General features: G+C 37.7%; 1 protein-coding gene across 1 annotated transcript; it reads left to right on the forward strand.

Annotated features, from left to right (window-relative positions):
• The first annotated feature begins 164 nt into the window (after positions 1 to 164).
• Positions 165 to 23,072, forward strand: LOC139729669 (sphingosine-1-phosphate lyase 1-like). Its single transcript, XM_071640596.1, has 15 exons — positions 165 to 200; positions 7,195 to 7,342; positions 8,830 to 8,897; positions 9,844 to 9,994; positions 11,137 to 11,216; positions 11,768 to 11,896; positions 12,511 to 12,599; positions 13,271 to 13,379; positions 15,021 to 15,119; positions 16,334 to 16,480; positions 17,040 to 17,160; positions 17,782 to 17,899; positions 19,708 to 19,854; positions 20,368 to 20,488; positions 21,721 to 23,072. Exons 1-15 carry the CDS (start codon positions 177 to 179, stop codon positions 21,823 to 21,825), a joined length of 1,656 nt encoding a protein of 551 aa, XP_071496697.1. The 5' UTR covers positions 165 to 176; the 3' UTR covers positions 21,826 to 23,072.
• The last annotated feature ends 346 nt before the right edge of the window (positions 23,073 to 23,418 follow it).

Consider the following 23,418-nt stretch of genomic DNA (forward strand, 5'->3'; position numbering starts at 1 on the left):
GGTACTGAGGGGTTTACATGTATGTACACGTACGTGATCCTTCATTCACGAACGAACAGATTGCACGTATACTGTACCGGCACAGTGACTACTGCGCTATTGCACTATATTTGGTGGCTTTCTTTCTTGCTGCTGTTGCGAAATCCCAAGGCTATCATTCATCAACGATCTGTAGGATGGAAGACAAAAATAAATATATGGTAAGCTTATCGCGTTCACGTCCAACTAATGAAGAAATACAATATTAGATTCAGACTTCTGAATGCTGGTTGGTTGCAGCGCAGCATACAGTATACTAGCAGTACGCCAGTCGGCTTATCTGAACGGATAAGAAAAGACACAGTCCCATTCGTTTTCTTATGCGTTACGTTAACTTCCTCGTTTTATTGCTAGCCAGCATATCTAGCCAGACGCCATGCGACTTCTGTAATTTACAGTATCTTTACAGCGGACAGGGCTGCGGGCTGTGTAGATTCTACCTCTAGTTGCGTGATTACATGGCACCTTTTGTACTTTCATTCATCATGATCATGCTCAGTAGAATGCTATAGAATTAGAAACTGGTTCTAGATCTACATCCTTGCTAGTAAACGTAAACTTACAGTTAAATAAATTTACGGCAATTGCGTAAAGTTTAGCTCTAAAGTATTAAATTTATAGTATAGTAGGCCCTAAAGTTTATTAAAGATACAGCAATCGTAGATTTTAGTAGATTGTACCTTGTGTAGTTTAGACAGAAAGATCCGTCCGTCCGGAGGAGTCTTTTATTTTTTGTCGTTATCGCTCTCCTCCGGAGCTGAGGGGATTGGGATCCATCACGCCAGCCAGACGAAGTCTTTAGCTCCGCTCCGCGGAACATATCCCCGACGACCAGATACAGTGTTACAGACCGATCTTTCGATCAACTTGTAGTTGTGGCATGTGCAGACACCTTGACTCTGAGAATGCCTCCACCATTGTCAGCAGAGCTCTACATGTGTAGATCTAAATCTGATGAAAGTGTAGACTAGATCTAGATCGGCAAAATTAGGCCCCACACTGTACACACAGGCAAAGTAAGGAACCCCCAAAACCAATTAAATCTGCCCCATCTTCGTTGACCTCTTTATGGCTTTAAGCTTTCTAATATGGTTGTTAACGTGGTTGGCCATTCACAATTGACGCATTTTTGTCTGTCCAGGACATATTAGCCATTCATACATGTACGTACATGTATGTATTTAATACGTTAATGTACTAAAAGCCACTACATAGTATGGTTGGGGCACCACCTATCGACAGGGCACCTTCCCATCGACACCCTGCGTATCATGGCTGTTTGCGTATAGAACAAAAAAGTACGCGCGGGATTGTGTCATTAGCTATAAAAACAATAAAAACGAAGAAACGAAAATCAAACTCAAACAAACCAAGCTAAAAATTACACATCCGATCAGTAACGACGCATGGCTGTGAAATTCACGTGTATTACCTATGGCCTGTGAAATTCACGTGTATACCTATGCTGTGAAATTCACGTGTATACCTATGGAGGAGAGGGGGTGTCGATCGCAAGGTTCCCTTTTTAGCTGCGCGAAGAAAACGGAACGCACGCACTAAAATTGCGCTATTTTAAAACGGAGATTCATAATCAACGAGACGGTCACGACATTCAAAACTGCAGTATTTATGGCATATTTGAGGTAAGAATTAGGCGGATTTGTATTATATTTTTAGAATAAACAAGCTACAGATCCTTAGGGTGTCGATACGTGGTACCCCCAACCCTACAAGGCAGAGAAATGTTTTTGTTCGTTTGTTTGCTTGTTTGTGTGGCTTTTTGTAGAACAGTAAAGTAATGTTAGGTCCCTAGATTTAGAACATTGATAAGAAATCTTCAGAACGTTTATAGGCCAATCAGTTGAAAAATAAATTTAACATTTATTATTTGCCTTCATATGTTGTAACATCAATGTCCGTCCAGTGTTTAGTACAAACAGACATTAGTGGATTTTTTTAATAAAACAAAGATTTTCATTTCAGGTTATGGCAAAAATTCTGCAAGATTGCTTGTTCTGAAGCAGTTTTTGGGCAAAGTCACAAGTTGCATTCTCTTGTGAAAATGTTCGAACAGATTGTTTTTTTTTTTTTTGGGGGGGGGGGTTGATGCACATTGGAAACAGAAAATAACCCAACATCCCTGTACTGCTGTAGCTGTACCCTTAAAGATGGGCCATCCTTTTTGCATTCCTTACCAAATAGGCGGGGGCGGAGTGATGTCACTTCCGCCTAACGACGAACTCGCTGCCCTTAGTGCGATGAAAACAATAGCCATCAAACGAGCGTGCAACAGAGCATGCAATGCCGTCATACAATACACGAATTGCAATATATGGGACCGTTCATTAGCACACATAAATGGAGTTTACGTGGATCTACACTGGAGCTGTCAGTGCACGCTGTGTTACTACTGTCGCGTTTAACGCTGTTCATTTCACTGTTATTTACTGCTGAATCTAGTTCATTGTTTCAGTTAAAAGATGCTTTCATAGATTTTAAAATGTCTTTCGATTACTGTGATAAACTTTCACGGGAAGCAAAGGAGAGATACGGGACTAAACTGTCCTCCATCGGCCTTGCAGTTTGTCCTTACCGTGTACCCGCAGACTCGTGGATCAATGACCCTACGTCATGGCCAGACATTCAATTCGCCGATATGTACATGAACCTAACGAGTAGAGTAAGAACCCCAATTTTCGGCCGGCCTCCAAAATCCGGACACTTTTCCAAAGCGCACACGAATTAGGTCCCGTGTAAAGAATCGGGGTCGCCGAAAAAGCTAAAAAATTGAAAAATTATGCCGTTCTGTTGCAAGATTTTTTGCTTGTCGCAAGCTCAGAGTGCGATGGTATCCTCAAAAACACAAAAGAAAAACAAAATCTCTGTACGTACCGATGCAGTGAATAAATGTACAGGGGCTGAATGCAAGTGCAGAGTCCCCAAAATTCGGACACGAACGGGCGCCGCAATGTCCCCGATGCAACCTTGCGCCAACAAAGTATGGCGCACGCGGATTTTACAGCGGCCTTGTATGCGTATTGACATTGCGCGTGTGTCCGAATTTTGGAGACGCTGTCTGAATTTTGGGGCATTGACAAGGTGATAATATTTGGGGATTTCGTGAAATGTTATGATCTGCTTGACAAAATCAATATTTGGAAAAATTTTCTAGGTTGATATATTCAACATACATTATTATAGATATAATTTTGTAGAGTATTATTTGAGTTGAATAAATATTGCAAAAAAGCTTAAGTGTCCGAAAATTGGGGCTTTTACTCTACACCTGGTTAGTAGGTTATCATTTACTTTCAGTAATTTGAATTTAGCGTGAAAGCCATAAGCTGACGTCTTCATTCTCCCGGCTGATAGCAGCTAACCACCGGTTCCTTCTTTTTTTGGCTGCGATCACGCTTTGGAAGTTCAAAGAAAGATCGTTTTTTGTCCAACATTAGACTATGATTATGGCAGCGAAACACAACACAACTTCGAGGCATTGTGAGGATGTGAAACAAACGATGAAATGATGTACGAATCTGCAGTAAAAATGTCAGAAAGCTGTGCAAAAATCCCGATAACAATGTCAAAATGATAACCGATAATAATAGCACACTAGCGTATAGCGTTCATTCAGTGCAGTGCATGTGTGTACCGTGCGTGTATTATGCATGCGATGCATTGCGGAGCGCTGCACTAGGGTATTGTCGCTACGCATTTGTTTTCATCGGCCGGTCAGTTACTATGGCTCGATGTCGAAAATGCCCGGATGTTCGCCCCCGCCTATAGCACAGAACATGATATGTTCCACCAGAATGACAACACTATTGTAGAGCTATAACATTTCTGTGATATTTGAAGGTTGTTAGCCCTTAAAATTAAAATAATGCACTAAATGCTCACCGCAACGTATTCTGTGTACCAGTCACATCTACATACAATGCATGCTAATCCTCCTGTGGTTGTAATACTTATACTTCAAGCAAAAGATATGCGTGTTAAAGGTGTCAGAAAGGAAGAATTCACTAGCTTCTTTTACTTTCTTATCTACATGTATGGCAAATAACAACACACCACTTACATGAACTACATAGTGCATCACGCAGGTCTGTAAAACTAGACTTTTAGTAGTTTAGATTTGTAACTTTTTCGTAGTACGAAAATATTATTTGAATCTTAACGGTCAATTCAACTCAACAAATACAGACCCTCTTGAGTTCAAAATTTACAGGAGGTTTCCAAATAGTGTTTTCTTCAATGCCTATTTTTTAAAAATTTGCATGCAAAAAGGATGATTTTTATGTCTTTTTAAAGTGAAAATGCCCAATTCTATTGTGATTGTTATACATTGTATCTCCTTGGAAAGTGTCCACTCCATAAAACTCAGCTAGCAGCTGTGACACCCTTAAAATACAAACACAGTTGGGAGGTACTGACAATATGCACACAGTGTAGGCCTACAGTGTATTCTAAAGACTTATCAGGAAAGAGGGGCATTGTTTGTGTGTGTGTGTGTGTGTGTGTGTGTGTGTGTGTGTGTGAGTGTGCTCTTGGAGGCTGTGTCATATCAGCAAGCTTTGGATCTGCTACGCGAACACTAAAAATGACACGGCCTCCCAGGTTGGACAATGGGAACAGGCTGTCTCGCTCATGTGCAGGACAACTTTTTTTGCTAGTAATTAGCATCATATTACTGTTTGCAGTGCTCACAGATCTAAAGCTCGCTATTACCTCAGTTTGACTACTACTTTATCGCATATCTTTTGGAGGTTCTCCAAAAGAAGGGACTCTAAACAGGGTATTCAACTACAGCTGTATGTATATGATAATAATTGCTGCATTGATGAAAGTCCTGAAGGACTAAAACTGTAAGTCATGGATCATGTAAAAATATGTTCTCAAAGTTACTGTAAAAACAGATACGTGTGTGCATTTTAATTTCACAAATATCTCGATAGCAGAGATTCACAGAATTAAAATGCATGCAAAATTTGTCTTTGTACACTATAATGCATTGGATTCCAGCACTTGGCAACTTGCAAAAATTTAATGCCATTAAAAAGGTTTTTAGCATCACTTTGTGAAAATTTCATAGCATGAACATTTCTTCCTTTGCAGTACAATAGCTAATTCTTAGTTTTCATTGAATCTCCCAACTACAGTGTAGAAATCATGGGCTTAGGTTATAGCTCAATGATAAAAACACTTCTGCCAAGCATTGTAGTATTAAACAAAGGAAGTTGAACGCAGTTTATAAATGAGCTCATGGTTTTGCTTGTCCTAGCCAGAGCAAGCACTAGGTAATAAGTATTCAAGTACCTGAAGAAAACTCAAAATGGGTGCACACACTTTCTCTCTGAAGAATAGAGTAAGCTTGCTTGCTACATTGTTCTATTGACTTTTTGTATTAGTCATGCAGGTATTATGGCATGCTTGTAGCAGTACCTGCTGTCTCCCACTAGATCTGTCTGTCATGGTGTGAAGTTCGTTGCTCAATCATGTTATCATGCTGTCTTGAAGATGATTAGGCCTACAGTTTGTTTGATATGTGTCAGCTAGTGAGATATGATTAGATATTCTAAACTGAGAGGTATTGCTGGTGGGTGTTGCCCTAATGTTTATCTTAAAAGATTTCAGATATTGTTTGATATTTTCAATAGATGTTTTTTTTTTTTTTTTGCTGGGTTGATGTGCATTCTCAAAGTGGATGTCCATGATAGTGTAAGGACCCCCATTGCCTCATGGACTGGGTCAAGTCAGCAAATACTCTCCCATCAGAAAGTTCCAATTCTGTTTAGCGCTTACCGATATGAAAGGATGAATTACAATGTAAATTTCAAGGACTCCTAAATGACACACACATAAATTCTGTTAAATGTACTACATGTACAGTAGGTTATCATTTTGTAGGAGCCATCAGTAAATTGAGCGTGAATATTAATAGTGTATTTGGAGTGTCTGAGCTCAGAGTTCAAGATTCTGTCAGAGATTTCATATATTGTGTATTTAGTGGCACAGTATGTTAGACAAAATGGTAATTAGTGTCACTGTGTGATAGACATGGCACATTAAAAGACTTGATCATTATTTTTATTATCATTATTATCATTATTATTATTATTATCATCATCATCATCATCATCATCATTGTTAATATTTTCATCAAATCATGTTTTTGTTTTTGTTTTTTTCATTTTTGCTTTAATTCAGAGTTAATATCAGTGGCCTTTGCTCAAAGCTTGATGTAGCCACAACTATTTCATGATATTATGAAGCGATGAAAAAAGACTTTAAAACAGTAGTTTACACTGTGTGGTATTCATACTTGGATACGCAATAGCTGTAGCTTCAGCATTAACCCAATGCATACGACAAGTGATAAATTGAAGTCTAGAGAGATTTCAAAAACTTGAATACGTAGGAAACAGCCTGAGCAAGAATGAAAGAGAGAGAGAGAGAAAGAGTGTACCGTACTACAAGTATGTAAACATACATTGGACAATGCGTATTACAACTTTAGGGTAATTGACACTTTTATACAGTGTAGTTCAAGCTAATAAAGCAGTCAGTCATGTTAGACCTACAGGATGACTCAAATCTATTTCCCACAATTGATTGTCACTATCATGGAAGTTAATTTCCTTTTGGTTAACGGTTTACCGCAAAGTGTGTGTGTGTGTGTTCATTTATTTGGGGGGGGGGGGGGTGGCGTAGGGAGATATCTGTAAGAAATGGTGACAAACTTTCAAAGTTTCAGTTTCAAAGTTTCAGTTGCGTGCGTCCAGATTTGCGAGAGTTCAGGAAATTTCCCTTATCTTAGTGGGAAGATTTGCGAGAAGTTTCCAGGAAGTTTGAGGTCACACTGGCGAACTTTTGAGAAATTAAACTTCAAAAACATAAACATCGTGAAGTTAGTGTGGCTATGGATTATGTGTAGTAATTGAAAACTCTTCCATAATGTATTTGTTGCAATCAATCTAGTGTGACATGTAGAAACCTTGTCTACTGTATATTTATGACGATGGCTTTATGATTTATTTATGATGGCTTAATCGTATGAATATCTAGCAAAATCACAGTATATACAGTTTAACCCAGAGTATTACTTAAGTTTTACTAATTGTTTTTCTTTTTATCAATTTTTGTCTGATCTTAAAGGAGGTGGTACTTTTGTACCTTGACCAAGCAAGGCACCAGGTCAATGAACTATGCTCTGGACTGGAAGCATGGCAGGTCATTGCCTATTCAATTGGCATTACCCTGATTCTCACATGGCTCTACAGTTTCCTTGTCCATCCCAGACTCAGTAAGTTACATGTACATACCTTGTTGTCAACACTTTGAAATTAGCATGGTTTACAAGTACAGTAGCATGGTATTATGTTCCATGCAAACATATCACAATATCAGTTTAACTGTATAGTACCATCCACATTGTAACAATGTTCACATGTGTACATCACAAAGACCCCAAAAAGTTGCAGTGTTGATTTTCTTGCCAGAAATGTGATATGGGTCTACATGGTTTTGCCCTGTCTTTTGATAATTTAAACATTATGGAAGCCTTTTCCTGTTGAAATTTTTATGTTCACAAGTTCAGTTTTTTTCTTTTTGATTGTTATTACTTATCTCTTTAATAATTCTTTGTAGACATTTTGTTTTTCACCTTAAGTTATTTTTTTATTTTCTGAACCTGGTAAATATTCTTTTATCAACACTAAAGTTTGGAAGCATGCACAAGTACATGTAATTAGGTGAGAATAGTGTTCTTCCTATTTAATAGTGTACATTTTGTATAATTATGTTTCTTCTGTTTGGTATTCTTGTTCTCTGTAATGCACCCATTAGGCACCAGAAAACCCTGCAAGAACTTGTCAGAATACTTTGAAGAAAAAAAAAAATGGACAGAATGTGTTCAGTGATATTCAGTGGAAAAATATGTGTGTACACTGCTTAGTGGAGTCAGTTTACTTTCTCTCCAAAATAATGTTCACAGAGCTTACATTTTCTATCACTTATATTGCAGTTTGATGGGAACACAAAAAGACCTATCTCATGACTTTCTTGTATCATATATGATGCAAGTTTACATACAGTGGGGTTTGTGATGAAAAGACGAATCAATTGATGTGTAAATGGTACAAAGGTTGTGTCATTGACATTTTGCTTGAACTTTGACACTTAATGACATTATTTGCCCTTTGCAGATGAAACAAAAACCCAGCTTTAGTGCTTCAAAATTGTTTTGAAATGTGAGATAGGGGTAGAAACAACCACTGTAAACATTTTAATCATAATAGTCAATTTTAAGTATAGTACCGGTAATACAAAATGTGAACAATAGTTATGATATAACTTTTCCTAGACTAAATCATCTACCATTATGGTTTAGTGAGAAAAATAGTGATATCTCCTTGTATTTTAGGCTTTATTGCAAAATTGTTATGTGGTAGGACATCATGTGATACAACTGACCTACACATATATGCATCAAATGTGATAACTCGAATATTTTTTCAAAGAACTGCCCGCAATGGTAAACAGTACCTTTAAGAGAGGGGAGTTTTGACATACTTTTATGTTAGATCTAGTTACTTGAAAGGTGGTGAATTAGAGCAGCAAAAAACTAAGTCAAGAATAAAATACTACAATTAAAGTGAATAGTGACACTTCATGAATCATTTTAGTTTTTATCATGTTGTTAAATGGGGGAAATATTAAGTTAAGTACATGCTATCCCTTTATAGCCTGGAGATTGTGGTTACACTGTACCTGTCATTTCACTTTCTGCAGCTCTGAAGGAAAGGATTGTCAAAAACTTCTTCAAGTTCTTTAGAAGTCTTCCATATGTCAAGGGCAAGGTTTGTTTTTCTATTCTTCTACCAACTAGACATTGCTAATTTTACAACCTCCGTAATGACTCACCATCTAGAGTAACTGTGCCATGCAACATAGTGCCAAAGAACTTCTCTGACAGTGCATTGATTGAAATTTACTGTAAAACCAGGAATTTTTGTGTGCATGCAATTTTCAGCATTTCCATAGGATACGAAAGGCGTGAAGCAAAGCCTTTGTAAATTCAGCAAGAAAGTCTAATCAGTGTTTTGTTATTTGCTGTTAAATTTTCCATTGTGTATATTGTATATTAGTGAATTCATTTGAAAAAGATTTGGTAACAATTCCTTTTACCGTGCAAAGAGGTTGAAAGATCAATCCATTAGGTTAGTTGTCAAGACAAATGATGTGCCACGTTCCCATGCCAAACTCAGTCGATGGCTTGCCAACATTGCATATTTGCTCAAATGCACAAGTGCACATAAACTGATTGATGAATGGCTCTAAGCCATAACACTGACACCATCCTAGCCATAGCTTTGTCATGAAATTTACGTCACAGCAAAACTTGCAATTTTCTCTACAAAGTTGCTGTACTGCAATTCTAGCAAGAATTTAAAAAGGTAGATGGCTTTGAAAAAGGGATTGTTTTTCAAAAGCGCTTGTGCATTGCGGTTTCAGAATAATGTGGAAGGGGGGGGGGGTTACACCTTGGCATACAAATAGTTTTACCTGTTGAGGATGAGTCCAAAGTATACTCTTGGGCAAGCGTCTATGGGAAATGCGTGTTGTAGCTTTATCAAACCGTCCTCAATGGGTTAAGTGTAAGTGAGGGGGCCATACTTGTGGCAGAATATAGTGATTGCGTGAAAAACTGGAGGCATTCCAGTCAATTGCCTGCTGCAGAAGAAACACTCTAACTCGTCTTGTTGTCCTCAATTTTATAAATTCACTTTTCATCGGACTGTTAAGATCAAAGAGGAGATTGACAAGAACATTGCTGGGATTGCAAGGGATCTGTTTCCCCTGAAGCCAGGAGATAGCTATGTCCTTCAGCTTCCTGCCAAGGGACTGACCAGGGAGGACATCATGAACAAGGTCAACAAGTCTTACAAACCTATGAGTAAGTCTTTCCAACTGATTTCATGAATACTTTGCATCCTTACGGAAATATTGCACATGTTTGTAGAAGGAAAGTAAGAAGAGAAATAAAGACACTTTATGAGTGATGAGAAATAATTATACAGACTAAACTGCTTCACATAATATATGATGCAGTACTTCCTATCAAAGAGAGGTACAAATTGTAATGACTACCTTTTGTAAGATTATTAACTTCTGAGATTTCTTTCAGGATTAAATGAACTGTATTTGTTTATGGGGAAGAGGAATTTCATCTTAAGAATCTTCTACCTCTAGGTTTGAATAGGTTTACTCTTTATCTGTTAAAACCAGGGAAAGAAACACACTGCATTTAAATGTCTGTGAATATTCATGAGACACTGTATTTATATTTATGGCTGTAAATAACTATGGCATGTGATCATGACAATGGGGCAGTAAATCTAGTAAGTTTACTTGTATGACATTAAGTTACCAAAACAAGGCTGCTCTTCTTCCCACTGTGACGTTCTAATTGAACTGATTTTGATGCAAGTATTTCATTTTCTGCCAAAGTAACAGGAAGTCTTTGCCTGCCCGAAACTAGTAGAGTCACCAAACTGCTCTTTTGATGCAATACTTGTAGATTTTCCAGTACTCTTGCATGAATAGAAGGCTGTCGCTTAGAATTCTTGATATGTACAACATATGAAAAGTTGCAATTACACTGTTTATATGCAAGAACTTATGCCCATTGATACAGCAATTGTTCACATTCAGAAAGCTTGTAAAAGTTCTATGACTTTGCTGGACAGTTTGGTTGATTTCTCTTCACACAATTGAAGTAATATTTAAATTATGATGCATTAAACACACACACACACACACACACACACACACACACACACACACACACACACACACACAAACTTGCACGAAGACAATAAACTATGTGCTGGTCTCTCAAATTGATTTAATAGGCCACTCAAAAGATTCAGTACTTCAAGTGTGAAGAGTTAAAGGACCTCACATGTCTTTCAGCACTGGATTGTAATGTAAACTACAGAGATGGTATACAAATGTATGTTGCCTCTTTGCAACTAGGTAAAAATGAATGTCTGCAAACCATTTGAAGTGATCTGATTTCCACCATCACATCTGTAGGTAGCATTGATTGGAAAGGAGGCAAGGTTTCTGGGTGTGTGTATGCAGGAACAGATGAAATGGCCTCTCTAGCTGCACAGGTTAGTTATAACAATAGTTGTCGTGTGAACTCAAGTAATTACACTGTAAGTCGTACACTCAATACCATATCCACAAAGAGCTGGGGTTTCTTTTCACTGCATTCCATCAGTGGCAAGTTCAGGATTATATACGTGATTGTGCAGGTATGAAAGAAACATGATGAAACCTGTTTAAAGAGGTTATTAGCTCTCATTACATGTTTCTCTATGCTTCCTCAATATAAGAATATGGCATAGGTCTGGTTTCTCATGTGAGCCGTGTGTGTTAATGTTTGAACTACCTGCAATAATTCAAGTGTGAAATGTAGATATTTTTTTTTATTGAAGCCACCTACTAGCCACATACACACTATCATACAGTATGTAATGTAAAAGCATGTGTTGGGTTAACATTAAACTTTTTTTCCGTACGTATGATATCCTTTCACATTCCCCCCCCCCCTCCCGATTTGTTTAATGGCGCTTCATTTTCTAGTTCTTTTGTTTCATGCATTTACAGTCAATTGATGTATTTTCTCATAATGTTTCCTCTTCTCTTCTACTTGTTCTAGATGTACGAAGACTTTGCCTGGACCAACCCTCTGCACCCAGATGTCTTTCCTGATGTACGTAAGATGGAGGCAGAGATTGTATCCATGACACTGAAAATGTTCAATGCCTCCAAGTCTGGATGTGGAACGGTGAGTGTATCAGAAAACTTGATATTGGTATGATATGTCATAATGTATGATGTCTTAAGTATGATGTCATGTTCACAGAGACAATTCAAGAATGAGTGCTTTATCATTGAAGTGTCATATGATTTCATAGTGGTCTCCCTGAAAGAGGAGAAGGGTGATATGTTTCTGTTTGATCAGTTTTTATTTGTTTCTTCTTACTAGTATTTTGTGTCTTCTTTTGTGTGTGTGTGTGTGTCAGTATAATCATACCCAAAAAAATATTCGGAGCAATACTCCGTTAACTTATGCCAGAACATATATCAGATAAAAACCCTCTTGACTGGCTATTAAGAATGGTGAAGATGACATTTAGTCTCCAAAGGGATTTCATCAGTTATTGCCACATGACACATAAACCGTATGTCCCACCTCACAAATACTGTGTCAGAATATTATAGACACAGAAAACAAGGAAAGTTATGGAAGATCTATGCAAAAAAAAGACAGCAATCACTAAATGTACATGTATGTATGTAAAATGGACTTTCTTCCTCTAACAAAGAATTTGATACATGTGACACATACATGTATTCCTTGGTTCTGACTTGGTGCTCCCTGTCTTCAACTGAACACAGATGACAACAGGTGGGACTGAGAGTATCCTAATGGCCATGGCATCCTACAGAGATTTAGCAACAGAGAGAGGAATTGAATTCCCAGAAATGTAAGTTGAAATGGACTGAAGGCTCTGGCCAAACAAGAAATAGAATACAGGGGAAAGTTCTGCATTTATAACAAGGACCTCAAAAATGTGACAATTGGGACTGCCTTGTAATATCAGGTTCCTCACTATATCAGGTACAACAACAAAGGAATATGAAAAGTCTCTAGGTAAGTGATACAAGTAGCACTACAAGTATTAACATTGTTTTAGTAGCAGGAATGGTTAGTGATAATGGTACAGATAGTGGAAGTAGTGCTCATGATAGTGCCAGATGTAGGCCTAGTTGTTTATACATAAAATGATACACTGTGCAGATATAGTATGGCTGTTTTATTACCATTGGCACTTAATTGATCACATACAACATGTTTTGTGGGGATTGTGTGGAGAAGGGTGATGCAGACAAGTAAATTTGTGTAAGTAAATTTGTGTAAATAAATTTGGGTATGTGAATGTGAATGTATGTCTATAGTTTCTTGAATACATCAGGGATAGATCTGATTGCCTTTAATATAGAAGTAGATTTCACTATCAAGAATCAGTGCTTAAAATGCTAGATTAGATAGACTGTGTGTAAAACTTAATATTTAGACATTATAGTGTGTTCTAGCCTTTCATGGGGATGAAATGGTTCCTATTGTGTGTATGTCTTTCTTGGAATGTGCATACAGCCTTGCCCCTGTGACTGCCCATGCAGCCTTTGACAAGGCAGCTCACTACTTCAGAATGAAGCTGATTCATCTTCCTGTGGATCCAAAAACACACCAAGTCAGCATTAGGGTGAGAGTAGATCAACTTTCCTACAAACACCAACTATACCAGATCTCACATTCACTGCTATCCTGATATGGTTTAGTAAATATATGATATATCATCCTTGTTGCATTATGTGATTAGATATCAGCAATCATCAATGTCATACTTTAAAATGATACAATGCCTAGACCCAAATGACAATGATAATATGCAACAGTGAAATAGTGAGAAAATCACTACTGTGGTTCTGCTTGCAGAGAGAGAATAGCTGAAATGTATCAAATCTACCACTCAATCAAAGGTGACAAGTCGGCTTGAATGACCAACATGTCTGTGTCAGGCACAGAATGTCAGACAGTTATATGAGAAGTTACAGTTTAACCCTAACTAGGCCGGGGGTGGGGCTCCGTGGCCCCCCCCCCCCCCTCGACGTTTCACGCGATGTATCGCTAACGCGAAAAGCTAACGCCGCGACGTTTCATTACTTTTTTCTTTCGAGTCTCCCGCATCTTTTGACACCAAATTTGCGATGCCCGGGCGCACGGTTCCGAAGTTTCGCATAAATATGTACGTGCATGTCAGACCAAATATTGCTCAAAAACGTGAATTCGTGTACAATTTCAATGCAAACTGTGCTTACAGGCAAATTTCATAAAAGCATGATTATTTTGGGGTTTTATTGACTAAAATCAATTAATAACATATTTTCTTGTTCGGAACAATGTCGCGGACAAGTTTCATCGAAAAAAACAATGAAAAACATAAAGTCGAAAAACAAATAAATACATAGAAATTCAAAAAACAATAAAATACTTAAGAAATTTTTTCAGATGGCACAATTTTTTTCTCTTATATTTGCTCAGGACACTAAAAAGAATATTTACACTAAAAATGTGCCCATTTTGAGCTTTATTTAGTGATTTATACCAAATTGTCTGATTTCATGCATTATTATGCATAAATTAGCATAATTAAGCATAAATGATAGGTTTTTTTTTAATTCAACTTCATGGTACTTTAGATTACGTCATAGGCAATGTGTGTGCGAATTTTCGTCACGATCACACGGTCGACGGCCGAGATCTGGAGGGGGGGCCTGGGAGGCCCCCCCACCCCGGCTCTATGATCTACCTAAATAGCCCAGCCTAGTTAGGGTTTAACTAGTAGCAATGCCATACATTGAATTTTGTACCACCCTCAACGTAACACTACTTTCAGCCTCATTCTTAGAGGGGACACAAAATGGTGGAGACATCTAGGCAGTGTGGTCTCTTAAGATTTACTTTTTTTATTACAACAGAGACCAAAGAATGCTTGGAAACTTCTTTGAAATTATAGAGATGGTGAATCTTTATTTCTACACTGTCTTTCGTTGAGAGCTTGATTTGAGCTGGCAGTGTTAATTGTTTCTGCCCATTTTATGTGTTTGTATCTAAGTTGTATCATGCAGTTTCTCAGTCAGAATTACGCAGCTACTCAAGATATGCACAAATGGAGCCTGGATAACATTCTTTTCCAAACTCGAGGCTCACTGCTTCATGTTTTTACATCATTGAATGTGACAACTCTCCTTAAACCAGGAAGTCTGCAAACAAGGAGTGCTGTCTGACTTGAAATTTCTTTTTTCTTTTTGCATCTGAAAATCTCTTTTTCCTTTTCCTTTAGGCAATGAAAAGAAAAATCAGCAAGAGAACAGCTGTCCTCGTTGGATCGGCTCCCCAATTTCCTTTTGGTATCATGGATCCAATAAAGGATATTGCAGAGGTGAGGCTTTCGAGTGTGATTAGATATATATTCAAAATATTTCAAGACACAAGCAAGCCCACAATAAAAAGAGTTATGTACTGTTGTAAAGATAACTTACATCAAATATGTTTGTTAATTTTGTCAGTATTTAATTGGACCTGTGGTTGTGTGTTGACTTTGCCATTGTTTCGATGAAAACCACTTTGTATGTGTGCGTCTTTTTAATACCAGGTAGAAAACAAGACCGTACTACAGTCCAACTTGCCTTACGACCACCTGTCTATAACAGCCACTGAAAAATCCCCCCGAGAGAAAATCCCTGTGAGAGACCCTGTGTATAACAGCCACCTGTCTAACGCGGCCAGCGGCCACAAATTTTGTTTCCCGCAGTAGATTTTAACCTGTCTATAGTGGCTACAGACCCGATGGAGCGTAAAGGGGTATCTCACTGGGTGGCGAACGTTTGCGAACGTAGTGAATTCGGGATTTCACCAGGGTTCATAAAGGGTTGCAAAAGGTTCGTTAACAGTTGCAAGAAAGTTCGCAAAAGTTTTTATTGTCACAAGCAGTTTTTCTTGTGGCAAAGAAATTTTGAACATATTCAAAAAATTTTTGCGACTTTGTATTCTTGCTAACAGTTGCAAACATTCGTCAGAAAAGTTGGCGAATCTCAAATTCGCTGCGTTCACAAACATTCGCCGCTCAGTGAGATATCCCCTTTAGCCGTGCCGATAATTCAGCATGTTTTTTTCTGCTTTGTAGCCATGCTAGTCAATCATGGTCAACATTCAGTGATAGCCACCACTGCATTCATCACTCATTTAGTCATAACAATTAATGCACTAGTGTTAAACTTTCTTCGCGACTGTACACATGCTACTGTGCAACAATTTCGTAAACACCGGCATTGCTCAATGCATGAAACACACGTGTGCATACGTAAACATATGCATACAAACATGTACATGTAAGTACTTGCAGATACTCATGATGCATGTACATGTAGGCAAAAAGTTGGATAACCTGTCTATAGCAACCACCTGACTATAACAGCCACTCTTTTTGTTTCCCTTGGGTGGCTGCTAGAGACAGGTTGGACTGTATTTATAATTCTCTTAGCCTCATTGTGGTGACATATGGCTGCAGTTCCTCCTCTTTGCCTTCATTGTGGATTCTCAGTCCTGTCTCATTAACAATTGAAAGGCTAAAGCAGTGTTCTATTGGTCTCACAGCTAGGTGAATACTACAACATACCAGTCCATGTGGATGCATGCCTTGGAGGCTTCCTTATTCCATTCATGGAGAAGGCTGGATTCCCCCTACCTCCCTTTGACTTCAGACTCAAAGGAGTAACCAGCATCTCAGCAGACACACACAAGGTAAACACTACAACTTCACAGTCCAACAAGTTTGTTTGCAGATCATAAAGCTCTCCTTCAAAACCCTTACAGAATCTGACATACCGTAAGCTTGATATGAACTAATGATTCTCAACTATTTGATGTATGTACCATAATGTTCCACCTGACGTAAAACAAGGAAGTGATTCCTCTGTTGAGTATTTTTCATTTGTATGGTCATTATGGACTGATGGCAAAAATGCATGATATGCCCCAAATTAGGAAAATTGGAAATATTTCATTTACATTGTATGCTGTCATGTTCTGTGGTTGGTAGGATGGTGCCGATGACAAGGTGATATTGATAGGAATACCACGGGTTCTTTTCAAAAGTAAAGATTATTAATTCTTACATTCGATATAAGCAACGATGTATTTAGTGATATTAATATAAGATTCATGAGGATGACCATCACCATCATTAGTTTATTATTGATGAAATACTCACTACTATCAGTGTTTTTAAGGACCTCTAATATAGTTGTGTTGACATATCAACAAATTTCTGATTCTTTATTCATCATTTGCTGTGTTGCAGTATGGTTATGCCCCCAAAGGATCTTCAGTGATCATGTACAGTGAGCAGAAATACCGTCATCCTCAGTTTTTTGTTTCTCCTGACTGGACTGGAGGTATCTATGCCACGCCCACAATTGGAGGTGAGAAAAGAAAGACTTGTAGTTTGTATCTCTTGACTAGGATGCAGTGCCACTTTGTCTGTTAAATAAGTGTGGCGATGTGTGAATTCTCCCTAGGGTATAGATGTGCCTTTGCACATCAGAGTCTGTATTCTTGTTTGCTGTAGGTTGTAAACAAGTATGGAGAGCGGTGTTGTGAATAACCAGTGTGTTTGTTTGTGAAAACAACTACTGTACATTTGCTTCCTTGCACTTTGTAACTCCAGCACCATCGGATGCACGAGGCAGTTAGCTTCCTTCAGTTGGGTGTGTCAGTGGTTGCATCTTTAATGTCTTTTCTTTTGAACTGTTCATTGATGTTTTAATAGCAAATACTGAATTCCATGGTCTGAAAATTGTATTCATCAAACTGAAAATATAGATTTAAAGTTGAACAGCTTTGACGAAAGAATTAGCATGCTTGCACAGTTTGTTTAGGTCAGACTGGTGCACACCAAAAATATGTGGGTCAATGCAACATGGTATGACTATGCCTTTCAGTCAACAATGTAATTATTCAATACTGCAGATATGTTTTTTAAAAATATGATATATGAAATAGTAAGGTCACTTTTATGTTATTTTATGTGCTTTGTGCATTAGGAAGCCGTGCTGGAGCCATTATTGCAGCCTGCTGGGCAACCATGATGTTCATGGGTGAAGATGGTTATGTTGAAAATACTCGCAAGATTGTCAGTACTGCAAAGAAGATTGAAGAAGGGTGAGGAACTACTTGCTATCTAGTACAGTGAATGTACCTCACACAGTCTCCTTGGTTGTGATGGGAATCACAGTTTGGTTTTTACCATAAAGCATGGTGTAACATGAATTTAATTGGTTTCTTTCTTTCTTTCTTTCCTTATGTGTGTATGTGGGTTTTTTTATGTGTTTTTTTGTGTGTGTTTTTATTTATTTGTTGTTGTTGTTTTTTTGGTTTTTTTTGGTTTTTTTTTTGGGGGGGGAGGGGGTTGGAGTTCAGCTCACCTGACCCAAGACCCCAAATGAACTGTTGCAGTGTACTTCACATGCCTTGTGCCTTGTCCATAAACTTTTTTACTATATTTTCATCTTTAAAATGTAGGGGTAGACGATCAACAAATATCCAAATGATTCAGGTGATCCACATGAGGGTCCAGAGGTAGGGCCCAAAAGTAGAGTAAAAAAGACCCAAAAGTGAGATGATTTCAAAGATCTTCTCCAGATCCATCAGTAGGAAAACAAGTTGTTGCATTAAGATTTTTAAGTATGAGGATTTTAAGGTTATAAAGTATTTAAGGTATTCATGACCGTGGCAGTAAGTAGTACATAGCTGGATTATGCACCCACATTTATAAGAGGGAGAGAGTGAAGAGTTGAAGTGAGGCCCGAGGGCTAATCGTAATACACTATTCTTTTCCTTGATATTGCACGAACAGACTTCGAACAAGCTTAGCAGGAATCATTCTTAGGTGTCAGGATTAAAGAGAAGTTAATACAAATGAGGTTGCCTTATGTGTGTGTGTGTGTGGGGGGGGGGGGGGGTGGAGGGTTAAGTTGCCTCTGTTGGGGCCAAGGGGCATGGCCAAAAAGACCCAAAATGATGTGAAATTCGTCAGCTCTTCAACTCCAAAACCAGAAGTAGTAAGGAGTTAGACACCGTCATTAACTCTGTTACATGGGCGTGTGAGCTTCTCATGATATTCACAGTAATGACCCAAAGTTGTACTTAGGGTACTGATGATAAATTTTGGGCCCTAATCTAGTGCCGCTATAATGCTGCTGTTCACGCAATAATTTTGGCAACGTGTTATGCAATGGAATTCTGATTCAGTGCGTATTTAGTAAAATGATTTATGCATTTGAACATATAGTACCCATTCATCCAGTAGTAGTTCAAAGAAATATAAATCTGCACACATCTATGCATTACAATGTATCTCTTACTTATCCTAAATAGCTGGGGGGGGGGGGATATTTGTCTTAAGTTGCAACACCATCACTGAGTGTGAATTCCTCCATGAAAAGAAATTTGTTTTTATGTCATATAAAACAGAATGACATATATTCAGTCTTGCGCTCACATGCTTTATTTTCTGCAGAAAGAAAAAAGAAGTCAAGTCTTGTCCAATCATTTGAGCCTCTATTTTCAGAAGATGTGAGAGTGCCTTGTCCGATTTGCATAGGTTTCACATACAGTTACATGAGACAATGAAGAAAATAGCTATGATTAGAATCAGCCAAAAGGCAACACTTGACATGTATAGTCAGTCCTTTACAAGATATGAATCCAATAGAGATGAGATATGTTATACATCTACATCACATGCCTGTTTCAAAATAATGATATTTACATTTTATTCCTTGCATAGTTGCATCTATACTTTTTGCAATTGCGTTTGCTGGTTTTCGCTGTCGACTTTGTCTGGAAGAGACAATGTTAACACGTGGATTAATTTTATCAAAGGATACTTGAGATATGAATGAACCCAGAACAGTTTGCTAAATTCAAGTTTATTTGTTTAAGAGCTATTCATCGTTATTTGTGTACAGGCTACGTAAGATACCAGGCATCTTTGTGTATGGCAAGCCTGATGTGAGTGTGGTTGCTGTAGGATCCAAGGATTTCAACATCTACCGTCTGTCTGGTGATCTGACCAAACGGGGATGGAACCTCAACTCACTCCAGTTTCCTTCAAGGTAAACACTTCACCTATATCAAAAAGGATTAATTTTGGCAATATTCTCTCATAATTCCCTTTGATTTTGTTTGTTGGTGTGTATTTTTATGGCGTATACATGTACATTTTTCACATTCCATGTATAAATCATTCATTAGATTTTGCCAATCGTACAAATCTGAGTATGATATCGCTTTAACTACCTGATTATACATCACATTAAAGATGTGTTTTAGTCAAGGAGAAAGACCCAGTCTTCAAATGAATTTTTTATGATGCCTCATAATGTAGAGTATTACCTTTGAAAATAATACCTGCAAGAGTGAACTCATCATCTGGAACTAACTGCATGATACCTACAATTGAGGTATGTTCAAGCATCTCGATTTGCGTGACTTTAGAATAACATGATATCTTTGGCTTCCTGTCCAACTTGAATGATGACAGTGTTGTACCTTACCTGTATGTGAAGCCCTTTGATGTCATCTGTAATGATTGTATTCATGATAATATTATCCTTATTGGCTCTCAGCTTCCACCTGTGTGTGACTCTACGGCAAACCGTCTCAGGAGTGGCAGAAACCTTCATCAAGGATGTTGAAGAGTGTACTGCAGAAATCATGAAAACACCCAATGAGAAGGCACAAGGAACTGTGAGTGTGTAGTTGTTGCTACTTAATCCACTCATGTACACTCCCTTGTGTATGCAGAGCCCTTGTTTATTCACAAGGTTTGGATGGAAGTTTTATTTCAGTTTATAAAATGTTTTAGCCCAACAAATGCATAAGCTGTGTGTGAATAGTGTCTTTGTTACTTACAAAGGGGTAAGGTGGTTTTGGGAATTCTCTTATTGTGTGAATCTAGATTTAGTATGACAATCATTTTTTAGGGGATAAAAAGCTGTTTCAGCACAATATTTCAAATTACTCAAGATAGGGAACACTTATATACATGTAGTACAACATGACAAGAACAGTGCTTCACAATGATGGTTTGGAAAGTGCATAATGACAAGGGAATCGTGAAAAGTTTTGAGTTAATGATTGTGTGTGCTGTAAATAATTACTTGAAAAGGAAATGTGGAAGGAAAGGGAGTCAAATACATTTCTTGAATTCATAAAAAGCCAACAATGTACATTGAAACATCATTGTATTTTTGACTGCTGTGACTAGGTACCCAAGAATATACTGTCCTGTCTCCTCCTTTGCATTTTATGATCTACAGTATCAATATAGACAATCATGTATTCATTCTGCAACCAATCTATTATCCTAACCATCTGTTCCCTTTCTACTCATGCATCCATCCATCAGTCAGTCAACATACCTTTTGTATTAACCAGCTATCCATTGATAAGCAAAAAATTCAGGCAATGATTTACCACCAAATAGTTCAACCATCCATCTGACATATCAAGCTATTAACTTATTTTCTCTTGGTTTTTTCAAGGACTATTCTAGAAGACACACATGTAGGAAGGATTGATGAAAACATTTCTACCTCTGCAGCAAAATTCTTCCCGCAAACAATATGTGAGGAGTCCAAGATAAAGAAAAAGAAATGAAAGAAAAGGCCTGTTTGTCAGTTTGTCTTGAAATCTTACAAGATTATGTTTCACTTATGCCATTCATAGTTCTTGATTCCAAATACATTTTGTTTTTGTTTTTTTCATGTTCTGCTGAAGTTTTCTGTATGTGGCAAATGATCAGTTGTCCAGTTTGTGGTATCTCATGGTGTGAATTGTTTCGCCTCCCTTGAACATCAATTTGAGTGCTTGTTTAGAAATGTATTTCAAATGCCAAGACTGCCTTGATGTAACATAATGGATAGACTCTAGCTGTGATTGAACCGATGTGTGATATGCATTTCACTCTATTTCAACAGGCCGCTGTGTATGGCACTGCCCAATCCATTCCTGATCGGTCTTTGGTTTCCGACCTAGCCAAGGGATACCTTGATGCCTACTACTCTACCGACCCACTGGATTAGGGAGACTCTTAATATATCATCATGCCCTGTAGCATCCTCCAGTGGTACTTACTCTAACGAGCATGTTGATTTATCATCATAAGCATACTTTCACAACTTATACAGCACACATGGCGATAAAATTGTGAAGGCCAGAGAATAATGAAGTTAGTCAGGTACAGTGTATTTCTCAGCATTCCTATAAAACTTGCATGTTAGTTCACAAGACTTTTTGCATTATCTGTGCAGTGCAGTGGTCCAGCAAAAGGCTTTTGTTCATACAAAAATCATATTGAAATCAAATCAGAATTCATTATCTGCTTCTTGATGTTTCCTTATAGGATGTGCAGTATATTTGTGGAATGGTGTGTTCATATGAGACAGAGAAAATTATTCCAATTTTTGCAATGTGAAAAAGTTGTGATAGCTGTGAATATTGAATGTTGTGGCAGATTCAGGTCATATCTTATGCAGTGCGAATGGGTTTTGTGCGGTTGGGTTACTTTAAAGTGAATGTAATGAACAATATGGAATGTGTTGTATCTCATATTTCAAATGTTGTAGGGACCCTTTTTTGGTTATTTTCCAGGCACTGACACAAAAGCCAGACGTCATGTTCCCGTTCTGATCACTATATCAAACTTGTGACTGGCAGTGAATTTTCTGTATTTCTTTAAAAAAAAGAAAAGACTAGAGCACATTTCCACCAATTTTGTATGTGATTCTGGCATGCACAGTGCAAATTTTTGTTCATCATTTTCACATCATGAATTGTTTCCTTTGACATCAAGAGATTGAAAGGCTTTGCTTTGTGTACTTTCTTGTGTTTGCTAATAAATCTACAGAATTTGTATGTAAATTGGACATTGTGCCAATTGGTCTAAAGTATAAATGTAAAGTAACCTGAAGCAGCAAGTTGATTCATACCTTCCTGTAGCCCAAGATGATACCAATGCACACAAAATTGCAATGTGGTTTAATGTTCCACCATTCACCCATGCACATAGTTGTTATGGATTGTATTGTGATTTTGTCGTCACAATCAAATGCCTCAAGACCTTGGTTGTGATCTAAGTTGAATAATATAAACCCACCCATGTAGGTATACCAATTGGACAGTATCAAAGTAAGATCACTAACCCAGTAAAGCTGATCACACATTCCCTATGTATCCATTGGCTTTCAGTTTCAACTTCTAGCATTATATGCCTTCTATGAGCTTTGACTTTTGATACAACTACAAATACTAGTATAATTCATACCTGATGCACTCCAGTGCTTGCATAGACTCATATTAAGTACAATCAGTAGAGTTCTGAAAAGAATTTAGCAATTTTTCTGGTTTACTGGATCATGTTAGGACTGGAGTTGGTCACTATTACACATGATTTGATAAGTTGACAAAGCATAGCTACCTTTTAAAGGGATAGTTTAGTAATGGTGGAGATGAGGATTTAGCTTTTAACCTTCTGCAAGATACCAAGAAACCACGTATGAAGTAAATGAGAGTATACCATTCTTGAGGAATTCAAAGTTTTTTAGATGAAAATCGGTTTTGGAATGGCTGAGACATCTAAAAACAAAGTAAAACAAAGCAATCCTAATAAAAAAGTT

Source organism: Diadema antillarum, unplaced genomic scaffold, assembly GCF_040938485.1.
Source record: "Diadema antillarum isolate AM-2024a unplaced genomic scaffold, OU_Dant_1.0 seq00000248_RagTag, whole genome shotgun sequence".
In the NCBI taxonomy this organism is placed as follows: domain Eukaryota; kingdom Metazoa; phylum Echinodermata; class Echinoidea; order Diadematoida; family Diadematidae; genus Diadema; species Diadema antillarum.

Excerpts from the sequence above, each read along its gene's own strand:
- LOC139729669 (XM_071640596.1), top strand. The coding sequence starts at position 177 with ATGGAAGACAAAAATAAATATATG. Across the intron at positions 201-7,194 it reads AAGACAAAAATAAATATATG|GAGGTGGTACTTTTGTACCT; the intron begins GTAAGCTTATCG and ends CTGATCTTAAAG. Across the intron at positions 11,217-11,767 it reads TGGCCTCTCTAGCTGCACAG|ATGTACGAAGACTTTGCCTG; the intron begins GTTAGTTATAAC and ends TACTTGTTCTAG.